The 20,501-nt window shown below is 38.5% G+C and overlaps 1 protein-coding gene across 6 annotated transcripts in view; it reads right to left on the bottom strand.

Moving 5' to 3' along the window:
• Positions 1-490: 490 nt before the first annotated feature.
• Positions 491-20,501, bottom strand: part of SOS1 (SOS Ras/Rac guanine nucleotide exchange factor 1) — a 53,790-nt gene continuing 33,779 nt past the window's right edge. For 4 of the 6 annotated variants that reach the window (XM_071740019.1, XM_071740023.1, XM_071740022.1 and 1 more), the window contains 12 exons: positions 16,030-16,111; positions 15,499-15,621; positions 14,837-14,940; positions 13,500-13,722; positions 12,717-12,836; positions 12,247-12,409; positions 11,784-11,901; positions 10,272-10,444; positions 9,330-9,446; positions 8,920-9,184; positions 7,772-7,890; positions 4,159-6,482 (listed from right to left, as the gene is read on the bottom strand). In XM_071740019.1, coding sequence (XP_071596120.1) covers positions 5,988-6,482; positions 7,772-7,890; positions 8,920-9,184; positions 9,330-9,446; positions 10,272-10,444; positions 11,784-11,901; positions 12,247-12,409; positions 12,717-12,836; positions 13,500-13,722; positions 14,837-14,940; positions 15,499-15,621; positions 16,030-16,111 — 2,102 coding nt within the window. In that variant the 3' untranslated portion in view covers positions 4,159-5,987. Of the gene's footprint in view, positions 3,054-4,158; positions 6,483-7,771; positions 7,891-8,919; positions 9,185-9,329; positions 9,447-10,271; positions 10,445-11,783; positions 11,902-12,246; positions 12,410-12,716; positions 12,837-13,499; positions 13,723-14,836; positions 14,941-15,498; positions 15,622-16,029; positions 16,112-20,501 lie in introns of those variants that run through there. The other 2 variants (XM_071740025.1, XM_071740020.1) reach the window with 2 other exon arrangements.

Genomic DNA, 20,501 nt, shown 5'->3' with positions numbered 1-20,501 from the left:
ATTTTGCCTATTACCAGATACAAGACATTAACATAACGTCCCTTTCTTTACTGTGATTTGATTCAACAAGGAGACAAGATGTAAGCTCTTGTATGAAATTACCTACCTAAAAAAATTCATACTGTACAATTCAAGTGACAGCATTTACCCACAGACTGCAGATCCTTTGAGGCAGTGTTGAACAGAAAGCCGCAGAGCTGGAGTAACACCTACAATGAAGAATCCTGTGGCAGAGAATAACACAGTTAAAAAATGCTACTTTGTGTCCTACGCCTTGCTTATTTGTCTTCCACTCCTCACAGTTCCCTCTGCTCACAAGCTACTCTGTCTATTGGTATTTTTCTACCCTGAGCAAAACCTACTTCTGTAGCAGATTCATAATTGCTCTTTATGTAAAGCACACAGTATTTAAGCTTAAGGGAGCCAGACTCATGCTACGAAGACTTTCAGTACATCTTACATATTCAAAAGTGTACACTTCTGTGATGCGTAAGGCTTTTAAAAATTACTTTATTTTTAGGACACATCTTTTAATGCCAAAAGGTAACAGCCACTATTAAATTTTCACTTAAATGCAATCTGAATACCACTGCAGACACAGCATACAAAGATCACCTACAGACACTTACGTACACAGGTCATCAAATGTGCCAGCTTTTTTTTTTTTTTTTTTTTTTTTTTTTTCCTTTTTACAACTGGACTGATATAGCTTTTAACACTTGTTTTGGCAAGTAATCATGCCAGCAAACAAAGGCAAATATACACACGCACCTGAACAAACTTATTGGAACCTAAAAGTTGTTCTTTTCACAAAGGTTTATTCCAAAGTAGATTCAAACAAACTTGTCCAAAGCAATTCCAACAACATGCACCCCTGATCGTTTACCTTCATCTACCCTTCTCTTAAAAAATATTAGATGTTTTTTGATAAAAGGCACATTTGGCAGCTACTAAAATTTTCATGCATCTGGCGTATGTTTTCCCACTTCAATTTTTCAGTCACCTGGTATAGGATTTCACATTTGCTGGCTAAAAAAAAAAAAAACCAAAACAAAAACTTGAACAAAAAAGGTAACTTATTCTTTACTTTGTTTGCCTTGCTGCTGCAGCTGGCTACTTTACACACTATTTTCCACTGAAGGCAAAAAAATAATTTGCTCACAGTTAACAGAAAAATGCACTTAAGAGTGGGTTTTTTAATGAAAATAAGGCATGGAATTTACAGATTAGATTAAAAGTGCTTTCGTTCTTACAACTACATTCGGCCACAGGTTTCTCTCTTTAATGAGTAAGAACTCAAAAGACTTCAGCCCATACATCATCCAGATTTTGAACTGACAATTCAACAACTAAATTTGGGGACGGGGGGAAACCATCAGAATTTGCAAACTTTTTAGTATCATCTTCAAATAGCCTTCTTGAACAAGTCCCTCCTTGCCAGCTGGAAAAGGCAGCGATTAGCTGCATTTTACATACTGCAGCTAATTGCACTGCTCACAGCAGCAAATCACTAGGAGACATTTTAACTTGCATATAATTTGTAATCTTTCTATTTGAACTGTAATTGCAGCAGTGCTAGGAACACCAATAGTAGATGCTGCCCCTGTAAAATGCCACTCTAGGTTGAGACAGCAGCCACAAGGGAACTGCTGCTTACCACAATGCGTTAGTGTTGCCACCCAGCCTGCTGCAATGCAAATTTGTTGGAGCACCTCCTCAGGCTGAAAGGAAACTTCTTGGTATGTAACAAAATAAAACCTCCCTGAACTACAATAATTTACTACCTTCAAGAGCAGCACCTTCAGTGACATCACCAAGGTTGAATCAGACCCAATTCAAAAGAAAGTCTAATTTTAAATCAATGCAAAAGAAAAATAATTAAACATCATGACATCAATTTAAAAGTCAAAAGATCTAAAACCAGTGCATTAGCATGAACATACATATCTTGCTTAGGCAGACTTCTCTCTCCCTGATTTAAGAGGGACATACTAGAGAAACAATTTAGCCCACACTGGAGGTGGCTTCTTCAGGATGAAGCACTCAAAATGCTTCCACACAGCATTGATCCTGAAGCAGGATCATGTCCTCCACCAGACAACAGTAATAGAAAATTTTTGCCTGGGCTGCACTATGTCATGACAACTGCATATACCTTGGGCTAACCATGAAGCATGTGTGATAGTTGCCTCTCCATACAGCATGTTGAACAGAAGTAAACAGATGGCACTTGCAAAATCATAGAATGGTTAGCATTGGAAGGCACCTTTAAAGGTCACCTAGTTCAAACCCCTCTGCAATGAGCAGGGATGTCTTCAACTAGTGCAGGTGCTTAGAGCCCTGTCCAGCTGATCTTGAATGTTTCTGGGTATGAGGAATCTACCCCCTCTCTGAGCAACCTGTTCCAGTGTTTCATCAGCCTCATTTTAAGAAATTTCCTCCTTATATTAAATCTACCTTCTTCCAGTTTAAAACCATCACCCCCTGCACTATTGCTCCAGGCTCTACTAAAAAGTCTGTCCCCTTGTTTCTTATAAACTCCCTTTAAGCACTGAAAGGTTGCAATAAGGCCTTCCCAGAGCCTCCTCTTCTCCGGGGAAACAGCCCCAACTCTCTCAGCCTTTCTTCATGAAGAGGTGTTCCATTCCTCTGATCATTTTTGTGGCCTTCCTCCAGACCCACTCCAACTGGTCCATGTCTTTGCTGTGCTGAGGACTTGAGAGCTGGATGCAGCACTGTAAGTGAGGTCTTCATCAGAGTGGACCAGAGGGGTAGAATCACCTCACCTGACCTGCCAGCTACATCTACTCCTTCTGATGCAGCCCAGGACACAGCTGGCTTTCTGGGCTGTGAGTGCACATTTGCTGGGCCGTGTCAAGCTTCTCATCCACCAGTACCCCCGGCCTGCAGGGCTGCTCTCAATCCCTTCATCCTCCAGCCTGTACTGACACTGGCAGCTGCCTTGACCCAGGTGCAGGACTTTGCACTTGGGACTTGCAGCATTTCCAAATTTCCACAGGGCTTTTCTTGAGCTAACACACAACTATGACAATCTGCAAGATAACAAACAAACCCAGGTTATACTCACTCCACTCTTGCACAAGACTACATGTAAAGCAGAAACCTTGAGGCGAAACAGCACAAATTGTTAAGTTCCATGTGTATAAAGTTCTGGTGACCTCTATACGCCTGCCTACACAGACTGCAGTTTAGGCTGATTTTCAGCCATACATGAGCACTCTAAGGTAATACAGCAACTTGCCCAGCCTCCACACAAACATGCTTCATTGTCCAGGCCATATTATCATTCCAGTGTCACCAGATGGGATCCATCCAGGGTCATTTTACCAAGGGAACAGATAAAATGATTAAAACTATACAGTTTTCTATGTGAAAATTATTGTCACTACTGCAATCATGCTCCAAATAAAGTCATTCCAGATTAAATAATTAATACAAATAAAGCTGTCATTAGACAAACCACTGGCTTAGCAGTTGTACTCAAAACTCTTAAATGGAACAGGTTTGATTCTCGCCCTGTATTTCCTTTGTGCAGCTGAGTCAACACTACAATTTGTGCACTGGATGACTGATCAATTCTTCTGAGCTCCAAAGCATGTTCAGGTTAGGTTCTTGCATGGTGACCATTATCACCTGTTCTCCAAGTACCTCACCAAAAAGTAGAGGAATTTTATCCTCAACCAAAGGTGCAAAACAGCATTCCCCGTTTCACACAGGGAAACAGAGACCTACTGACATTCAAGAAAACTGATGATTACATGTGAGGTCTTCTCCTAGTTGAGCAACTTAACCACTGAATCTTTAGCAACTTAACCACTGCCTGGTCTGCCTTGGCTGCAAAATAGCACAGAGCATGCAGAAGATATAAGATCAGACAGTCTAAATTTAATGAGTTTTCCCTGCTAATGCACTGATGAGCTAAAAATTTGGATGGCATTGCCAAGAGTACATCTATTGTGGTGTTTATATCCAAAGAACCAATAACCTAAACTAAGCCTCCCATAGTTTGAAGGTGTGTTTACAAAGCTCCCATATAACGATCTCCTCTGAAGCCAAGGTTCTTCACTTTTCTTCTTTTGCCAGGAAACTGTATCTAAATAATACTGTTGAAGACATCAAAGAAGGAACACTGACAAATTTCAGTATTTGACTACACTGAAAACTGCCATTCTTGCTGATGAAATCAAAACACTTTCTGAAATGCAATGACCACACTGAAGGATCAAGGGGCACTGATCAACGGCATCAGGGAAAGCATTAAAAAAGGCAATTTCCATCATCTGACTAACATCATTTCTAATGGCACAGCTTTCCAACATGCTGAAGTGTATTTCCAAAGAGGAAACAGGACAGAATTTTACTTTGACCCATAAGCCATTTTAGCTGAAGATGTGGTACTTTACGCTTCACAGATACTGTAGTGGTGATTATGGAACTTCTTTTCTTCAGTAACTGCCATGCATTACTGTCACGGTGTTGTCCAGAGTTGAAGAACAGTACACAGGTTTATGGATAATCCATGTCATGATACTTTTACCAGTACATGTTCCACCGTGTATTATGGACACAGAAAGCTATTGTATAGATGAGTATAAGTTTGTCTTTTTCTAGCAGATGTCATACAGGAGAAGTCTTATAACACAATAATTCACTTTGGGAATAACCCAGCTTCTCAGTTATTACTTTGTAACTCATGCCAAAAATGAATTTTCTCTAGATTCTTATTACTAAAATAGATACAATGATCTACGTACCACAAACATATACTTTTATCCCTTTCAGTGCTTAACTGAAAAACTGAGTTGCACATTTGTCTGTGTAATAATTTAACATATGTCAGCCAAACATATCTGTATCTTTATTTCAATTAAATTAAAAACAATCTGCAAGTATATTTATGCAATGTTCACTATATACACATGATTTACTCAACTGCAAGGCAATTCTATGTATGTTGATTAATCTGTTGTTAGTAAAACATGACAATAGCTATGGAAGTTGACCACTGAGTGCTCATTTTCACAAGTGACTGTTTTCATGGCATGACTGAAAAAGAATAGCTACTAGCCATGAAATGGATTATCAGTAAACCTTAAAAAGAACATGACATAATCTAGCAGAGATTAACAGTCTTCTAAACGTAGCAATATATTTACTTCGGATGATAGTGCTGCCTTTAACAAAACAAAAACAAAACAAAAATCGCTGTCATCTTAATTAAGACTTTCATCTGCTCTATCTAAAGAAAGCAATAATTAGACATAATGCTTCCTGGCAAAAATTTATTTTTGAACTGGCACCATAATATTTCAGAAAATAATAATAAAGTACCTCTTTGGTGAAGCCTAGGTACCCCCTACTATTCATTGTAACAACTTGTAAACAGGACCGCAATACAGTGCTTTGCCTTAATTCTAGCTTGGTTTCGGTACCACAGATCTTCCTCGCAGTCCTTCTCATAATTTTAGGAAGTTATTTTAAAGCAGGGAGTAAAGCAAAGAAAAATTAAGAAGGATATAAAGTTCCCTGTTTGAGATTTAAAAAAAGTGCATAATGTTTTCATTCCAAAAAACTGTGCTACTGTATGGAACTGATGGATACAAGACTGTTTTCCTTCCTGTACTGGACATCATTGATCATTACACAAACACAGTCTCTGCTCATTGGCCAAAGAAGTCCCTCAAGTCTGTTTTCTGGTACAATCAGTTGTCCAATTACTTTAGAACAGTGTCCTCCATACTAAAACAAGAATAGCAAGTTAACTGATTTTTCCACTAGAATTTTTTTTTTTTTTTTTTTTTTTTTTTTTGCAATTCCATTTCTGTACACTGCATTTCCAATCTATTGAAGAGTTTTTAGTGTTTGGCATACACATCCCAAGTCCTTGGCACCACCAGGCTCAGTGCATCCATTGCCAGCAACAGACGTAGCACCAGGAAAACGCGACTCCCAGTGCAAGGGGTAGTTCAGGAGGAGTGGGCGTTCTCCAGCAACGGTGGTCCGTCTCGGTGCACTGATGGGTGTGTGTGCTCCCTTTTGTAAGTTTTTGGAGGAAGCTTTGGGATATGTTGAGAAGTGCTTTGTCGTGGAGGAACTGGTGGTCCAGCAACAGAATGGAGGTCCACATCCTGTGGTATCAAAGGTGGTGATGGAAGATGCCTCCGTGCTACATGTGGAGAAGGTGTCTGAGGGGGAGGGGGAGTAAACGGAGACGGACTGTTTGGGAAAAAGGTGTTACCAAGTTCACTTTTTCTCCCCAGTGGTGGAGGTTGGAGGTGTAGTGGTGAGCTAGAGAAAACATCAGGAGTTCGCACAGGTTCTCGTGGTGGTAACACAGGTGGGCTTTCCGGGGGGTCAGAGATGCAGGTCCGGTCAGGCACTGAGTACCTTGGTGAATACACTTTAGAGGTTGGTTGCCTAGGAGGGATTGCTGGTGGGCTGTCCAGGTGTGCAGAAGTAATCTGAGATACACAAACATTTCATTCAATAAAACTTCACAGTGGCAGTAAAGAAAAGGACCCTTCAGCAAGCAGTTGCAGAATGAAAATGGGGAGTAAGGAAGAAAAAGGGAAGGGTGGTGTCTGAAAAACGTATTTCTCAGAGTGATGCGGACAGAAAAGACAGAGACTGGATGTGCAGGAGGAAAGCCAGGGTTTATCAATACAAGAGGTAACAGCCAAGGATGGAAGGAATCAAGATGCACAGAAAGGGACAAAAGCAAGATGAAGAATCAGAGCAACAATTTCCATGCTAGTTCCAGGACTGCCTGGTGGGTAGGTCTGGCTATCTTCCACCACCTCCCCAGAAAACAAGCACTTGGGGTGGGTAGTAACATCAGATAAATCTCCAAGAAAATGAGGAAAAGGGGGAGGCAGATGATGCTGAGCAGCTGCACAGGGTAAAAAATAAACTCTGCTCAGAAGATGGAATTAAGTAGTGAACAGTTCCCAAGCTGCAGACCATAGTGACAGGGTAATTGGTCTCCAACATGTTATCACATCTATGATATTTCAATCTACATTTTGTTAGGAACGTGACATGCTAAACTCTGCTGGTTGACAGCATAGTCACCTGTAGTCTGGAAACAACAACTTGCTGAAGAGACACCTACACGCCCTTTTCAAAGACATACATGCTCTGAAGTAATTTTGAGTGGGAATTTCAAATCCACCCAATTGCCTGAAGTCACAAACCTGCTCCCACTGAAAAAGCTTCTCAATAAAGGCTGAATCAGATCCCAAACACCAGACAAAAGAAAACATAGCAATGGCTCAAGCAGGCAGGAAGACAGGACTGATTATCAAGAAGGGAAAGAAAGCACTGAGCACTACAGCATCTGGGTCAAATACCCTAAAGAACCTTTTCAGAGGACTAAGGAGTGTACATCACTTCCCATCACTACTGTTCTTCAGTTCTCTACCTCCACCCATATGCTCCAAAATAATATCCTGGGGCAATTATCACATGTAGAAACATCTTGAAGCCTCAAGTTCTCACAGGCAATATGAGGGCTCTCTGAGCATAGCAGATATGAGACATTTCTAACCCTAAATTTCAGTCTCCTCTGTTAATTTTTATTCATCTGGGATCAGGGCATAATGAGGCAGAGCTGTGAAGACTTGAAATATATGGTTGCTTACTCTTTCACACACAGTTCTTCAAAAATAATGTCCTGTCTTTAAGGGTTATTCTTCTGTCATACTCTGCCCTCAACTCCCAGAAAAAAATGCCCTTTTTCCTCCTTACTTACTTTTGATGGGGAAGATTCAGCTGGGGCAGACTCTGGCCTTCTTCGTGGAGGAACTGGAGGGGGAACATGAGCTTCATCTGAATTTTTGGTGAAGTTTATGGATGACACAGAAGCAGATCCTAGTAAACATAAAAATACTCTGATGATAATGAACTTCTGTTAAACTCAGTATATTTCCTTTATTGCTGCCAATAAAGGTGTCATAAATAATGTTACTGCTCATATAAGGTAGCATGAATCAAGGTGTGAAGGAAAGACAATGAAACAACAACCCTCTAACTTCCAGACAAACTGCTTTTCTGAGCTGCAATCATCCCTGTAGCCATCAGTTCCTGCACATTCTTAAGTAACCCTCGAGACCAAAAGCACACCACAAAGGTCTTCTTGTATCACAACAGCACTAAGACAATGAAACCAACAATGAAGAAATATTATACTTCTTATTCTGAAGTATTCTAGAGACCTGGCTTGGTCACTCAACAAGGTCACAGCTCTGCTAAGCAACTTCTGCTTCTAGCAAGTCATTTCACCTCCTTGTGGCAACCAGCTGAAAACAAAATTAACTTTGTACTTCCTTTGAAAGCCCTCATACATGACAGGAGACTATGTCCACTATAGGCTACTGAAAGCACACCATAAAATATGAGCTTTCTTGGATGTTGGAGAAGACTGATGGATGTAAAGCAGGGAAACACTGATTTTCAGCTCTGCAGAAAAAACACCCATGTGCAATGAAACCAATTCATAATGGCAGGCAGTAGAATACGGCACCCACAGAACGTTCATTTTTATTCTCATTATTCAAAATCAAACAGATCCCCACTGAGTATATTCACCACAAATATATAGGCAGAAAATCCCTCAAATGTTTATTGGTGACATGGGTGCCAGAGATGTATCTCTGCCTTCTGTTTTGACAGTTCATCCAAAGACATGTCATACTCTCTACATAACAACTAATTCTGTTCAGTTTCTCCCTTTACAACAAAAAATTACCACAAAGAGGAATAAAACACTGAAAGCTCTTCCTGCCACATGAGGAGACAACGATTTCTGTAGTCACCTTAGAAGACTAAGCACCATTACACCTGTCAACACCACAAAAAGTTAATACACACACTCTTGGTAGGCTATCTATTAGCACCTACTTGCATGAAAAGGACTTGAAGGATCTGAGTCAAACACACTGCAGGCATCTGTAGTACTTGAAGTAGCAGAAGCAGGGGGAGGGGTCAAAGGTGTTCGGGGAGAGTTTGGTGCAGATGCTGTAGTTTCAGTCTCACTCTCTGGAATGCGGCTGTAACTAATTTTCCTTGGCTCTTGCTGCAGAGGTGTAGGATGCCTCATGGTACCTGGCCTTGGATTGGAGGGACGAACACCTGGGGACTTGAGAGGATAGCTGTATTTTTTGGGCTGAAACGACAAAGAAGCAGATAAAATAAAGATCACCTAAATGTACCTTTGCATTTATGAAGTTAGAGATCTAAAATTACTTCTGCCCTCTTGAAAGACAAATGCAAGCATTTAATAAAAATTTAAGAATAAATTCAATACTAACAAATCTTGGTGGAGGCTTGACATTTCGTGGCTCTATTTCTAGTGACTTGTTGAACAGATAATCTGTAAATTCTGTCTCCATGCTGCTTCCCATTGGATTCAGGTTTTCAAAAAATCTCTGAAATACAAGAAGGTAGCTTGTCAGCTAAGCTAATTCTTAGTAGCTTCGTACTGTCTCAGAGAAGGAACAAAGTAATGATAATTTTAAAGTCAGGAGTAATGAGTAATGATAAATTTTCAAGTCATTAAATCTGTTTGTTGCCAGCTCTTTGCTGCACATTGTTACCACTAAGCTTGGCCTGAAAACCCTAAATACTTTCCACAGTACAAAAATCAGACCAGGTTAGCTCAAACACCAGAAGTAGTTGTCCATCTTTGCATTTAGGCAGGGAGGACTGCTCTCACAATTCATTCAGTCAAACTCCAAGAAGAACAAATAAAAAAGAAAATCTTGCAGAATGTCTTAAGATAATCTGTCCTATGAATCTCTGAGAGTATAAAGCTCAAAAGATAAGAAGGGGTAGAGAAGGATGGATGAGAAGGAAGGGCAATACCATCAGAAAGAAAAATGTGAGCATCAGCACCACGGTGCAATCTAACGGAGGAGGAAAAAGACAAAAGGCTGGAGTGAGGGAACAGAAACTATCAGTTTCTCCCTGTCCTGTTTGACACCTATCATTACAACAATCTGACATCCCAATAGCTGGGGAAAAAAAGCAAAACAAAAACCCAAACCCACAAAACCCACCAAACTGCAAGCACTGAGCTTCTGATCTTTCTTACAGTGAGACCTGATTTTTTATGACAGGCCTTCTGCTCATCTCCCATTCAGTCTGATTAAATCTATGTGAATTCACTCTGTCCTTATGGTGTATCTGCTGACAGAGTCACCACAAATAAACCAAACCTCAATGCATGGGCTCAAAGAATTAATGCCACTCACCCTGATATCAAATTCCACTCTTAAACAATATGGCTGGTTCTGGTACTGCTGTATCTCTCCAGTTATTTCAGCTACCTTTCTTCTCTTGCTGAAGTTTATAAGTTCTTTCCCATGTCGCTTTAGAAATTCAGGATTGCCTTCTTCTGTTTTTAAAATGTTAGTTAAGTAAATCCCTAAAAAGCACACAGAAAAGGTCCTCAACACATAGTACCAAACAAGGAGGAAGTCACATGACTGGAATACAAAGAATTTGATTTGTGCACTCTGGTTGTTTAGAAAAATTCTGCTAGGGTCAGTAAGAAAATCTCATCTAATTTTCAAAGGATGACAATTCAAGTAATATGCCTCTTCCTGACAGCTCCCTTTTTTTGCACCAAAATCTCAAAGTCTGAACATCTCTGTTATTCAGGAGCTCACACAACTGAACAATACTAGCATCTTGCAAGACAAGTGTACACTGAACTCATGTGCTTTCTCTCAGCTGTTCTGTCTCAGTTCAGCTCTTCTCCATTAGATACTCCAGCTAAGCTTGAAATAATTATTTTCAGGTTTTAATCTTCTGTTCCACTCTCCACTCCTAGCTTCATAATTGCATCAAATAATTTTAAAAGAAGAAAGAAAACAGCACTCTCAGGTCCACAAGTAATGTATCTGGAACTGTCATTATGACTCCAAGTCTAACTCGAGAGAAATAACTGAAGCTATTAATGTGGGATCCTGCTAACCTCTACTCATCTCTGAGGCAGGACAGAAGGTGACATAGTTGATCTTATCTCTTTTTGCAGAGCTCTGGAGTATATCTTTTCCCCATCTGTAAAAGGCCAAAAAAGCCACCAACACTACTTTATTTCAGTTTTGACCTGAAGCCTATCTATGCTGGACAAGTGCAGTGTCCAGAGTTGGAACTGATCTGCAGCAAACATTGAAGTAACTTGCTAAAGAAAAGGAATGCCAGGTGCTTAACTTCATGGCTAAATGTCAGAAATTGCAGGAAATGCACTTTACAGAAGAAACATTAAGTCCGATGAAAAAGGGAAGTTTTCCTACCCAAACTCTGTTTTTATAGAAATAAGACTTCTTAATAGAATAAGACTCTAGTGGTAAGAAATGAGAAAAATTAAAGCTCTGGCGTCATTTCTTTGAATTCTTGACAGGGGAAGGGGCTCTTCTTTCCCTACTAGTGAAAGGTACTAATACTTCTAATGTGACTGCCCTCCATTTAGGGCATTTATGGTCACAACACCTAAGTCTAAGCCATATTCAAAGCAAGAATGTGTAAATATGTAAATAAGATAGTGTCTGTATTTTATTTTTACTGCAGATTACACCTGCAATTAACAGTAACTTTAGTTTTTCTTTGACACATATGCAATTAGTGTCTGGGCACTTGAAATTCAAACCAAGCTGTTAAAACTGACTTCTCACCACTGTTCATACTCTCATTTAGTGCCAAGGTCAGTACTTTCCAAATGTTTGTGAATGATACAGCTCATTTGAACCGAACGTACTTACCAAAAAAAGGCACACAAGGAGGATTAATGGACCTGAGTTTTGCCAAGTACTTCTTATAATGATCCTCACTCAGCTCATAAGCTTCTTCTAAAATCTTCTTTTGTCGACTTGGAATTTGCTAAACAGAGAGATGAAACAGGCTGCTTGGAAAGCTAGAGGAAAAGTGTAGCCCTAGAAACAATTTTAAGAGTAACAGTCTCCCACTGATACTTAAAACAGTGATAATGAAGACAGTGCCCCACCACCTCAGGATCCTGCTACCTTTACCTGCTTTTCTTAAATGAGGACTGATTTCTTGCTTCTGAAACCAAGAAAAAAAACCCCTCTCTATTACAGCCTTTGTTTGTTGGGGAATGTGTTTTCCCTTCCTGAAGTGCATGCTTACAGAAAAGACAGGTTGAGTGTGGCTATGGTACACTGCATTACACTTCCATACCAAAAAATGGAAAATATTTCACTGTACCTCAAATGTGTGATCCAACCTATACACTGCTGCGGAGTTCATAGCGCTGACAATCTCCAGGACACCATTAAAGTTGTTTAGCTCTTGAAAAACTTGCAGGATCTCAATTATCCGGCTCACTACAATTACTCTTTCCTCTAGGTTTTCTGTTTCTACAATGCATCTAAATACAGAAGAACATTTGATTTTGCACTGAAGTGCTGATGAGTTTTACAAAATCGAGTATTAATTTCTAGCACAAGCACATATGAAAACTATATCACGTTACTTGACACAGTCTGGAAGATGTGTAGACAGAAAAAAATTGAAATATTCTAACAACAAAAAACTGAGATTATTATGGCAGCACTTAAACATGACTTAAAACTGGAATTCTCCCAGAACAGAATTTTTCCCAGTATACTTCTGAATTGACTGTAAGCTTCCAAAAAAGGAGCAGACAGAGATTCAGATTGAGGAAATGCACTTACTTTTCAAACCATAATGTGAGGTTAGTTGTATGCCTTATCATTTTGAGAAGGTTGGGAGAATTTATTTCTTTATCTTCCTTTGTCCACACACTTCCAACTAGTTCAGATGGCTGCACAGCTCTGGAAAAGTAGATGCATGTATCAAAAAACATAACTAAAAGTTGGAAAAATTATATTCTTTTCCCAAAAACTCTTTCTTTCCAGTGAATTTGGAATTAATATTTGGAAATAAACTCTTAAGGCATCACTTCTCTAACATAAGGCTCCCCATGTGACTGAGTGCCTGGTATTTCTATGCTTTGTTTTTAGTGTGTAAATATTTCTTAATTTATGTGACTATTAACCACCTTTTTTTATCTATATGAAGTCTATACATCATTGACTGTAATAGAATGTGAACTTTCAGCACCTGAACCAGCTCAGACAGACAGCTGATGAGATCTGATAGAGTCTCTACTTTCCTTCAAAAACTAGAATATGAAGAAGATTAATTTAATTGATGTTTATATTTCTCAAAGGGTGTTCTATTCAGAAAACAAATATAAACCTGCAGCACAATGGAATTGTGCATCATAGTATGCATCAGTCTCATGTACTGCACACATTAACTCATGGAGACAAATGCTGCTCTTCAGAATTTTTTTCTGAAAAAGCAATTATTATACAGCATTGGTAAAGTCCATTGATCTACCATGGGGCTTCACAGCACAGGCCAACCAGAAAATTTCATGCTGAAGAATGTATTTTTTTTCTGTCATGTGTTTTCCAGTGGGGGAAAGCTACCTGTAAAAATCTGACTCAAGTAATGTGAGCTGTCGAGCAATTTCTATTGGATGTAGAGTGAGCAAGTCAAAAGTCTCTGTGTGTCCTGGTTTGCTGATGTGCCATTCAATTGCTGGAGGGGGGCTCTCAAAAGTAATGTTGTGACTTGGCCCAATGGCTTGTGCCTGCTTTTTCCGGTTGATTATCTTCGTGATTGATTCAACCCATTTTTTCATTGCTTTGCCTGGAGCACAGAAAGAAAATATACTATTTAGTTACTTAATACTGTTTTTTCAAAAAAGGTGAATATAATTCAGAAATCTTTTAATTTAAGCCCCAAACCTGTAACTTAAAGGAACCATATTTTTTTTAGGTTGTAAGTGCTGTTCTTGCACAAGTCTCGAAGTATTTAAACATGAAGAAAGATTCTAAAACCAATATTGAGGACTCAAAGTTTGCCCAAGCATGATTCGGAACACACAAATTAGGCTCCTGCTCCAAATCAGCTGTTTTCCTTTCTTTTCTGACTTCAGTTTATGGGAACTAATCTTTTTTTTTCAAAAATGCTCTTCTGTCAACACCCTGGACTTCAGAATTTGGACAAGAGTACATGCTTACCTCAGCAAACATAGAAGGGAAAAATAATAATCAGGGAGACACTTCTCCTCCTTCTGCATTTAGAATCAAAGCTCAGAATAAAACCCAGAGGCCAAATGCCTGCTTAGCTCTAGACCTTAAGAATTTCATGCATGAGATGGCAAGTCCATTGAAAATTTACCAGTAATCTACATTAAAATAGTTGGCTCATTCTCCTCCTCTTTTTAATTACTAAATAACCACTTAATACTTTTCTAACATAATATTTTCCTACCAACTGCTCCTGTAGCTGTCCCAGTTCTTCTTACAAGGGAACAGGAAAGGTCTGTACAATCACAACTTGAAGGTGTCATACAGGTCTAATATGCACTGTGAAATAGCTGGAAAACCCTTACTTCAAAGAAATAGTCAAATCCACCATCAAACTTCTACAAAAACTATCCTCGTAGTTTAAGACTACAATCAAAGCAATTATTTGGTCTTGATCATTGGTCAGTTCTTATTTTTTGCATTATTCCAGTCCCTTATAACAAAACCAATACTTATTTATGAGAATGTAAATAACAATATTCTGAACACTTCAAGTAATTGTGGCTTTTTTTAAATTAAGGGTTTTTTTTTCTTCTTTGTGAAGTATTCAATAAGCAGTCGGTCCTGGTTTTTAGCTTTATCTGCTCAGTGAAAGGCAAAGTGATCCCATTCCATACCTTTGGAAAGGAATGCTTTATGATAAATGCCAGCACTTAAGAAGCCATAAGTACCTCTTACTGTTCCAATGAATTCCTCCAGACGGTGCAGAAGATCAGCATCTCTTTCGAAGTCATAGAAGTGGTGTTCTACCCAGTGTCGACATACATTTAATACTCTGCAAAAGTAATGAAAAAGTAAGCACTCTACAGAACAGTCTACCTTCATATCTAGCATTTAAAGGCTTTTAGTAGGTGAGGGCTCACATGAACACCTGAATCAGCACACCACACAAAATTACTCTGCTGTCTGTATTTCACCAGCAACAAGCTATAAACATTGTTCTACTTGAAATTTTAAAAAGTCACAGTAACGTTCACAAAAAGAACATTATCCAAAGTGCTCTCCTTCTACATCTTTGTGATACATTTATGCCCACGCAGCCTTGCAGAAACATGGCTTTAAAAAAATGGCAAGTGTAACAAAACAATTTTCATGTTGTCTAAATCATCTAAAAATCAGTACAAGGCTTTCCCAAGTCTTTTCATGTAATGAATTCAAATTCCTACCATGTTTTGAGGTAGCAGGGTCAATATGCCTGACTGCTCATGCATGCTCTCTGTCAAAACATCTACAAGAAAGGCTACTGGTATCACAAAGAGCCACTGCATCCAAAAGGTGGTACATCAAAAGACTTAAAGGAAATCAGCTTGTCTCACATTAATGCAATACTCACCGTAGCTGCACAGGTTGGATGTACTCTTTCCTAAATCTCTTTAACTCTGCACTCAGAGGCTGGTCTCCATTCTCCATAGCAATACGATCAGCTTCTGTTGGCTCAGGCTCTGGAATTTCAAACCTAGCACAGAAGACAGGCATAAGCACTAAGTTCTGAAACTGCACTAATTTTGCTCACAGTTATACATGAATAAAATGCTGATTAAAGATAGCTTGTAATTCAGAACGTTTCCACATGTCAGAATCTTAACTCTTTGTAAAGCACACAGGAAGATTTGCTAAATTCAGTAACAACAGATTTCAAAGACCAAACCATGGAATGCTGGAAGCTATTGGAGCTACCTGAACAATCCTAAAGATTCTGGATATAACTTGCATATTTTACTTGCAATCCTTGAATTTGACAACTTCTTAAAAAGTGATCGGAGCAAATCAAAGCCAAACGAGAAACAAGAATCTTACAAACTGTACTCCAAGCAAAAATTAAAAAAATTTACACTTTGTATGAACATTTTTAACAGTGGCATACCTTTCTATTAGCAGACTCAGCAACTCTTGAGGTTTACAGAAGGATCTATACGTTGTGAGAAAAGTCCGAACAAAGTTGGGATCTAAGATAAAGAATAATTTTATGCTCATGTCAGCAATTACCTAACTTTTAAAAATAACTTTAAGTATCCTTTAATATTAAGGACACCGACTTATCAATTTAAAGAGAAAATGACGAAAGCCAAAACTGCTTTGGTCACAATTCAGAACCTCTTACAATAGCAATACAGAGCAATATTTAAAAACAATTTTTGTTCTGTTGAAAATTCAAAACAATGATTTTTCCTTTTCCTTCTATTATTAAACAACTGGATTATCTTTCAGTAACTTTGAACATATATTTATGAGCCACGCAGTAAAATCCTTTCTTCTTTTTCACAATCATCAGGACAAGATAACTCGAAAGACAGAGCAAGTAACTTTGTACTGGCCTGTTGAACAACAATGTTTTTCCTAAACCAGTACAACTGATGGGCCAGGAGTGGTTATGGCAGGTTAGATGTTAGATATTTTTTCTGTTAACAGACATTCTTTAACATTACATTTATTTATCTTCAAGAAAAGCAACAAACCTCATTTAAACTGGCTAATTACATATTGGTTCATTTAAAATATTCAATTGCTTTTTAAAAACATGCAAATATTCAAAACAGAAAACCAAAGTGTCTCCCTTAATCACAAAAGCAAAACCATTTGTTTTCAAGTATGAGGAAATGCAGTGACAGCATGTTGGCACTGCTCAGGGCTGACTAGAAACGAGGTTAACATTGTTACCACTGAACAAAATTAATGAGTGGCTTGCAACAGCTTTGCCTATTAAATCCATACACAGGTTTTAAAAACAAACTTCAATTTGTAATTTTTCTTACAAAGAGTAGCTAAAGAGCACACAGGTCTTGAAGCAGCAGCTCCTATATGCCATAATGAATCAAAAAATGCCTGTGTTTTTTTGACCTAACACTATATTAAGGTATTAGACACATTTCCTAGAATATGAGCATTTAGCAGCTTTTCACAAATCTAAATCCTTCCTCATTATTCACCAGTATCTTGTAAACTTTAAAGAACATTCTACTTTCCTTAGATGCTACTAAGCTCTTCATCCGGGCAACAGTTTGCTCCAAAGTGTTGCACACCTTGTGCTGTGTAACACAGCATCTCCTTGCATTTCTGTAGTATGCTAATTCCCATCTCTTAAACAGTTGGCTATTCTGCTTTACCATGGCTCTGTACTTCAATTTTATCATAACGCCTCCCCCTACTCTCCTGGAAACCGTACAGTCTAAAATCCTTTTCAAAGGCAAAACTCCAAATCCTTTCCCATGAAGAACATCATCCCTGTCCCCATCATCCCCATCATGAAAATACACAACTTTTATTGTCCTAAAGAACAAGTGCAGAAGTAAGCACAGTAACTCATGCTTTCACGGTTTGCATTCTGTACACAGCATGAACCCCGAAAGATTTCGTCTACATGGAAAAGAAAGCCATCAGAGAAATTAACATTTTCAGAGCACTGAAAGCTGAGTCATACCTATTGTCATTTACAGGTAGGGTCAAGTGTTTAAATCAACAATACATATTGAATTTCAAATAAAGTAGATCAGAAAATAAAATCTAACCTCGTTATCTTAATAGCAAAATCTGTAACTCAAAATAATGTACAATATATGAGCAAGTGTTAAAAAACACAGACAACACTAGTTAGTCAGGATGTCTGGTCACATGATAATTCTCTCCTCAATACAGCCAATTTGAAAGCTAAAAAAGAACAATAACTTGTTCTACAAGGATTTATAAATAATCACCCTTGAATTCCTTAAGAAAGGAAACGGACACTATGATGACGCACAAGCACTCTTAACATATCAAAGCTTTAAAAATAGAAGAGCACTGCCCTAGAGATAAAAAAACTGCCACAACTTTCAAATCTTGGTACCACCTAACCCAGCTGTTTTTAAACAAGAACCAGGCAAAGGAGATAATGAATGCAGAAATACATTAAAACAAGTAAAACCTACCAGAATATGCAAATAGGACCAGAACATCAATTTCTAGTTGAGGGGCAGTTTCTTCCACATAAAAATATATGGAAAGCTGCTTTTGCAAAGGAGATGTCTCTCCTAATTTGTTGCTCCACCACAGAATAGTTACTCTCCTACCCCTGGCAGCACTGCTTTCTTAGAGCTCGGCTACTGGGCTGTCCCTGTGCCTCAGTGAGCCAGAGAAATACTTCAGCTGGTAAATTGCTTTGTGCATTACCAAGGAGGTGAGGGAAGAAAAATAAAAAGGTCCAACACTCAAATACAAATGAGCTGGACTGTGTGGATCTTCACAGATGACAAAAGTTGAGACCCCATTTGAATACCACCTGAACACAGCCCCTATACTCCTTAATATCCAACTAACTTTTTCAGCTACTTGCAATAAATTGGCACCACCTCTGCAATTATATCTGTAATTATTCCCTATAGTATGTAACCTACAAAGATGAAAAACCTAGAGAAGTCACAGCTACCACAAACACTGTCTTTAGACTGTCAGATCAAGGGCTGCCACGACCAGTCACACTGCTTTTGAGAAAAGCCACCTCAGAAAAGCAAGGGCTTGCTATTCTGGCATTGGACATGAAGTCAATAAATTGTTCTAAAATTGCAATCATGCACACACAATCCTATGTGGGGCAAGAAATGTATTTCTATAACCTGTAGCTATTTGACTAGATATTACCTGAGTACTCATCTACCCACTTCTCCAGGTAAAACACAAGCCTTGAACTCAGTTGAGATGTGTACAAAAGAAGAGCTAAAGCATCACTATGGAAAGTTGGTGCCATATTCACTGTATCATAAAATGCAAAAAACACCGAATGATTTACACAATAAATAGACCTTACTTCCTGTACAAAAGAGCATTTTTGGCCGAGTCACTAGATCTCAGAATGGTTAGGAGGATGACATTTTTCCTCATGGAAAACCAATTATAAAACAGAAGTTAAGGAATGAAAGATAAGGGTGCTGAGAAATGGTGTGCAACCTAGCAAATCAGGATCAGGCCCATGTATGTTGCACTAAGACCTTCAAGGCTTCAAAGACAGGCTGAACAGATCACAAGACTACTGGTTTTATTCTTTTGCTCAAAGTGTTTCAGCTTCACAGTATACACACATTCTAAGCTTCGCCCCTCAATAATTTGGTCAATGTCAGTAAGGCTTCAAACAACTTACTTAAAGCTTTAATAAACAGGGCCTATTACGAGCCAGGATTTAAATGAATGTGGATGAAGGTGGAGTTAATCAATCCATCTAAATTCTTCCTTGACATCCCATGTGCTATAAAGGCCAAAAAGACACACAGATGCAAAAAAACCAATACAAAAGGCATATTTCAACATGCTTTGATGATGATTTACAACAGGCCTGTTCTATGGAACTGGGAAATGTGGCCTGGCTCCCTTGATAGAGACAATGTGTTCCAGAGCACTGCTATCACCTGGAACAATGCCAAGGTTACACCAAATCAACACCTAAGTACCAGCACATATGAACAGGACACTTCTCAATAGTGCACAAGCAAGCCAAAGCAAAGCAAATATTCAGAAGGGCACTAATGAAGTACTATTTTTGCTCATTCTCTGCCAAATACAATGCTGTTTCTTGTTTTAGAAGTTTTTTGTTTTAAAAATGTCTTCCTTTTTCTAATGCTGAATTGTTTTAACTCCCAAAACCAGAAAATTAAGTCATAAATCATGCATATAAAACTCAAGCCAAGAGCTAAAAGAAAGTTTATAAAGTTATAAAAAAATGAAGACAGGCACCAAACTGCTTTGGTGAAAACTGCCAGCATGATACTGCCTTTGGGTTTCCAATAAGTGTTAGGAAAGCTCAACTGAAGAAAATGTGAAGAGCAATAAAAGTAATGGAGTAAAGAGATGTATTTACAAGCATTTTAAAAATAAACAGAAGTGTTAAACGGCACTAATTACATTTTGCTTACTCCCCACTCCTAAACAAACATTCCTGATCCATGTAGGATATCCCAGGCTCAGCTGCAGAACAACTTAGGATAATCAGATTAGAAAGAAAAAAAATGACAAAATTAATCTACAGTTCAATAAGAGAAACACTAATACCAAGATACATGAAATCTTAGAATAGACATAAGGGGTAGAATAAAAAAAAAAAAGCCAAACAAATCCAATCCCAAAACGTAAGCCCATGTTTTTCATTTCAGCACAGCTTATGAAAATCCTGGGAAATTATGAAGAAAAACTGCACACACTGAGGTTGGGCTGGATGATCAGAGATGCCTTCAGTATATTCTCAACACAAAGTCAAAAGCCCTTTAATTAAATCCCCAATGAAATTATGATTAAGGCAATGTTCTGAGGCCAAATAAAGCAAGTGACTGCTTCTCACAAGCTGATAACGTGTTTTTTTTTCATTACACTCCA

This window comes from Heliangelus exortis, chromosome 3 (assembly GCF_036169615.1).
Source record: "Heliangelus exortis chromosome 3, bHelExo1.hap1, whole genome shotgun sequence".
NCBI lineage: Eukaryota > Metazoa > Chordata > Aves > Apodiformes > Trochilidae > Heliangelus > Heliangelus exortis.
The sequence above is the reverse complement of the archived record's forward strand: the minus strand, read 5'-3'. Positions and strand labels throughout refer to the sequence as shown.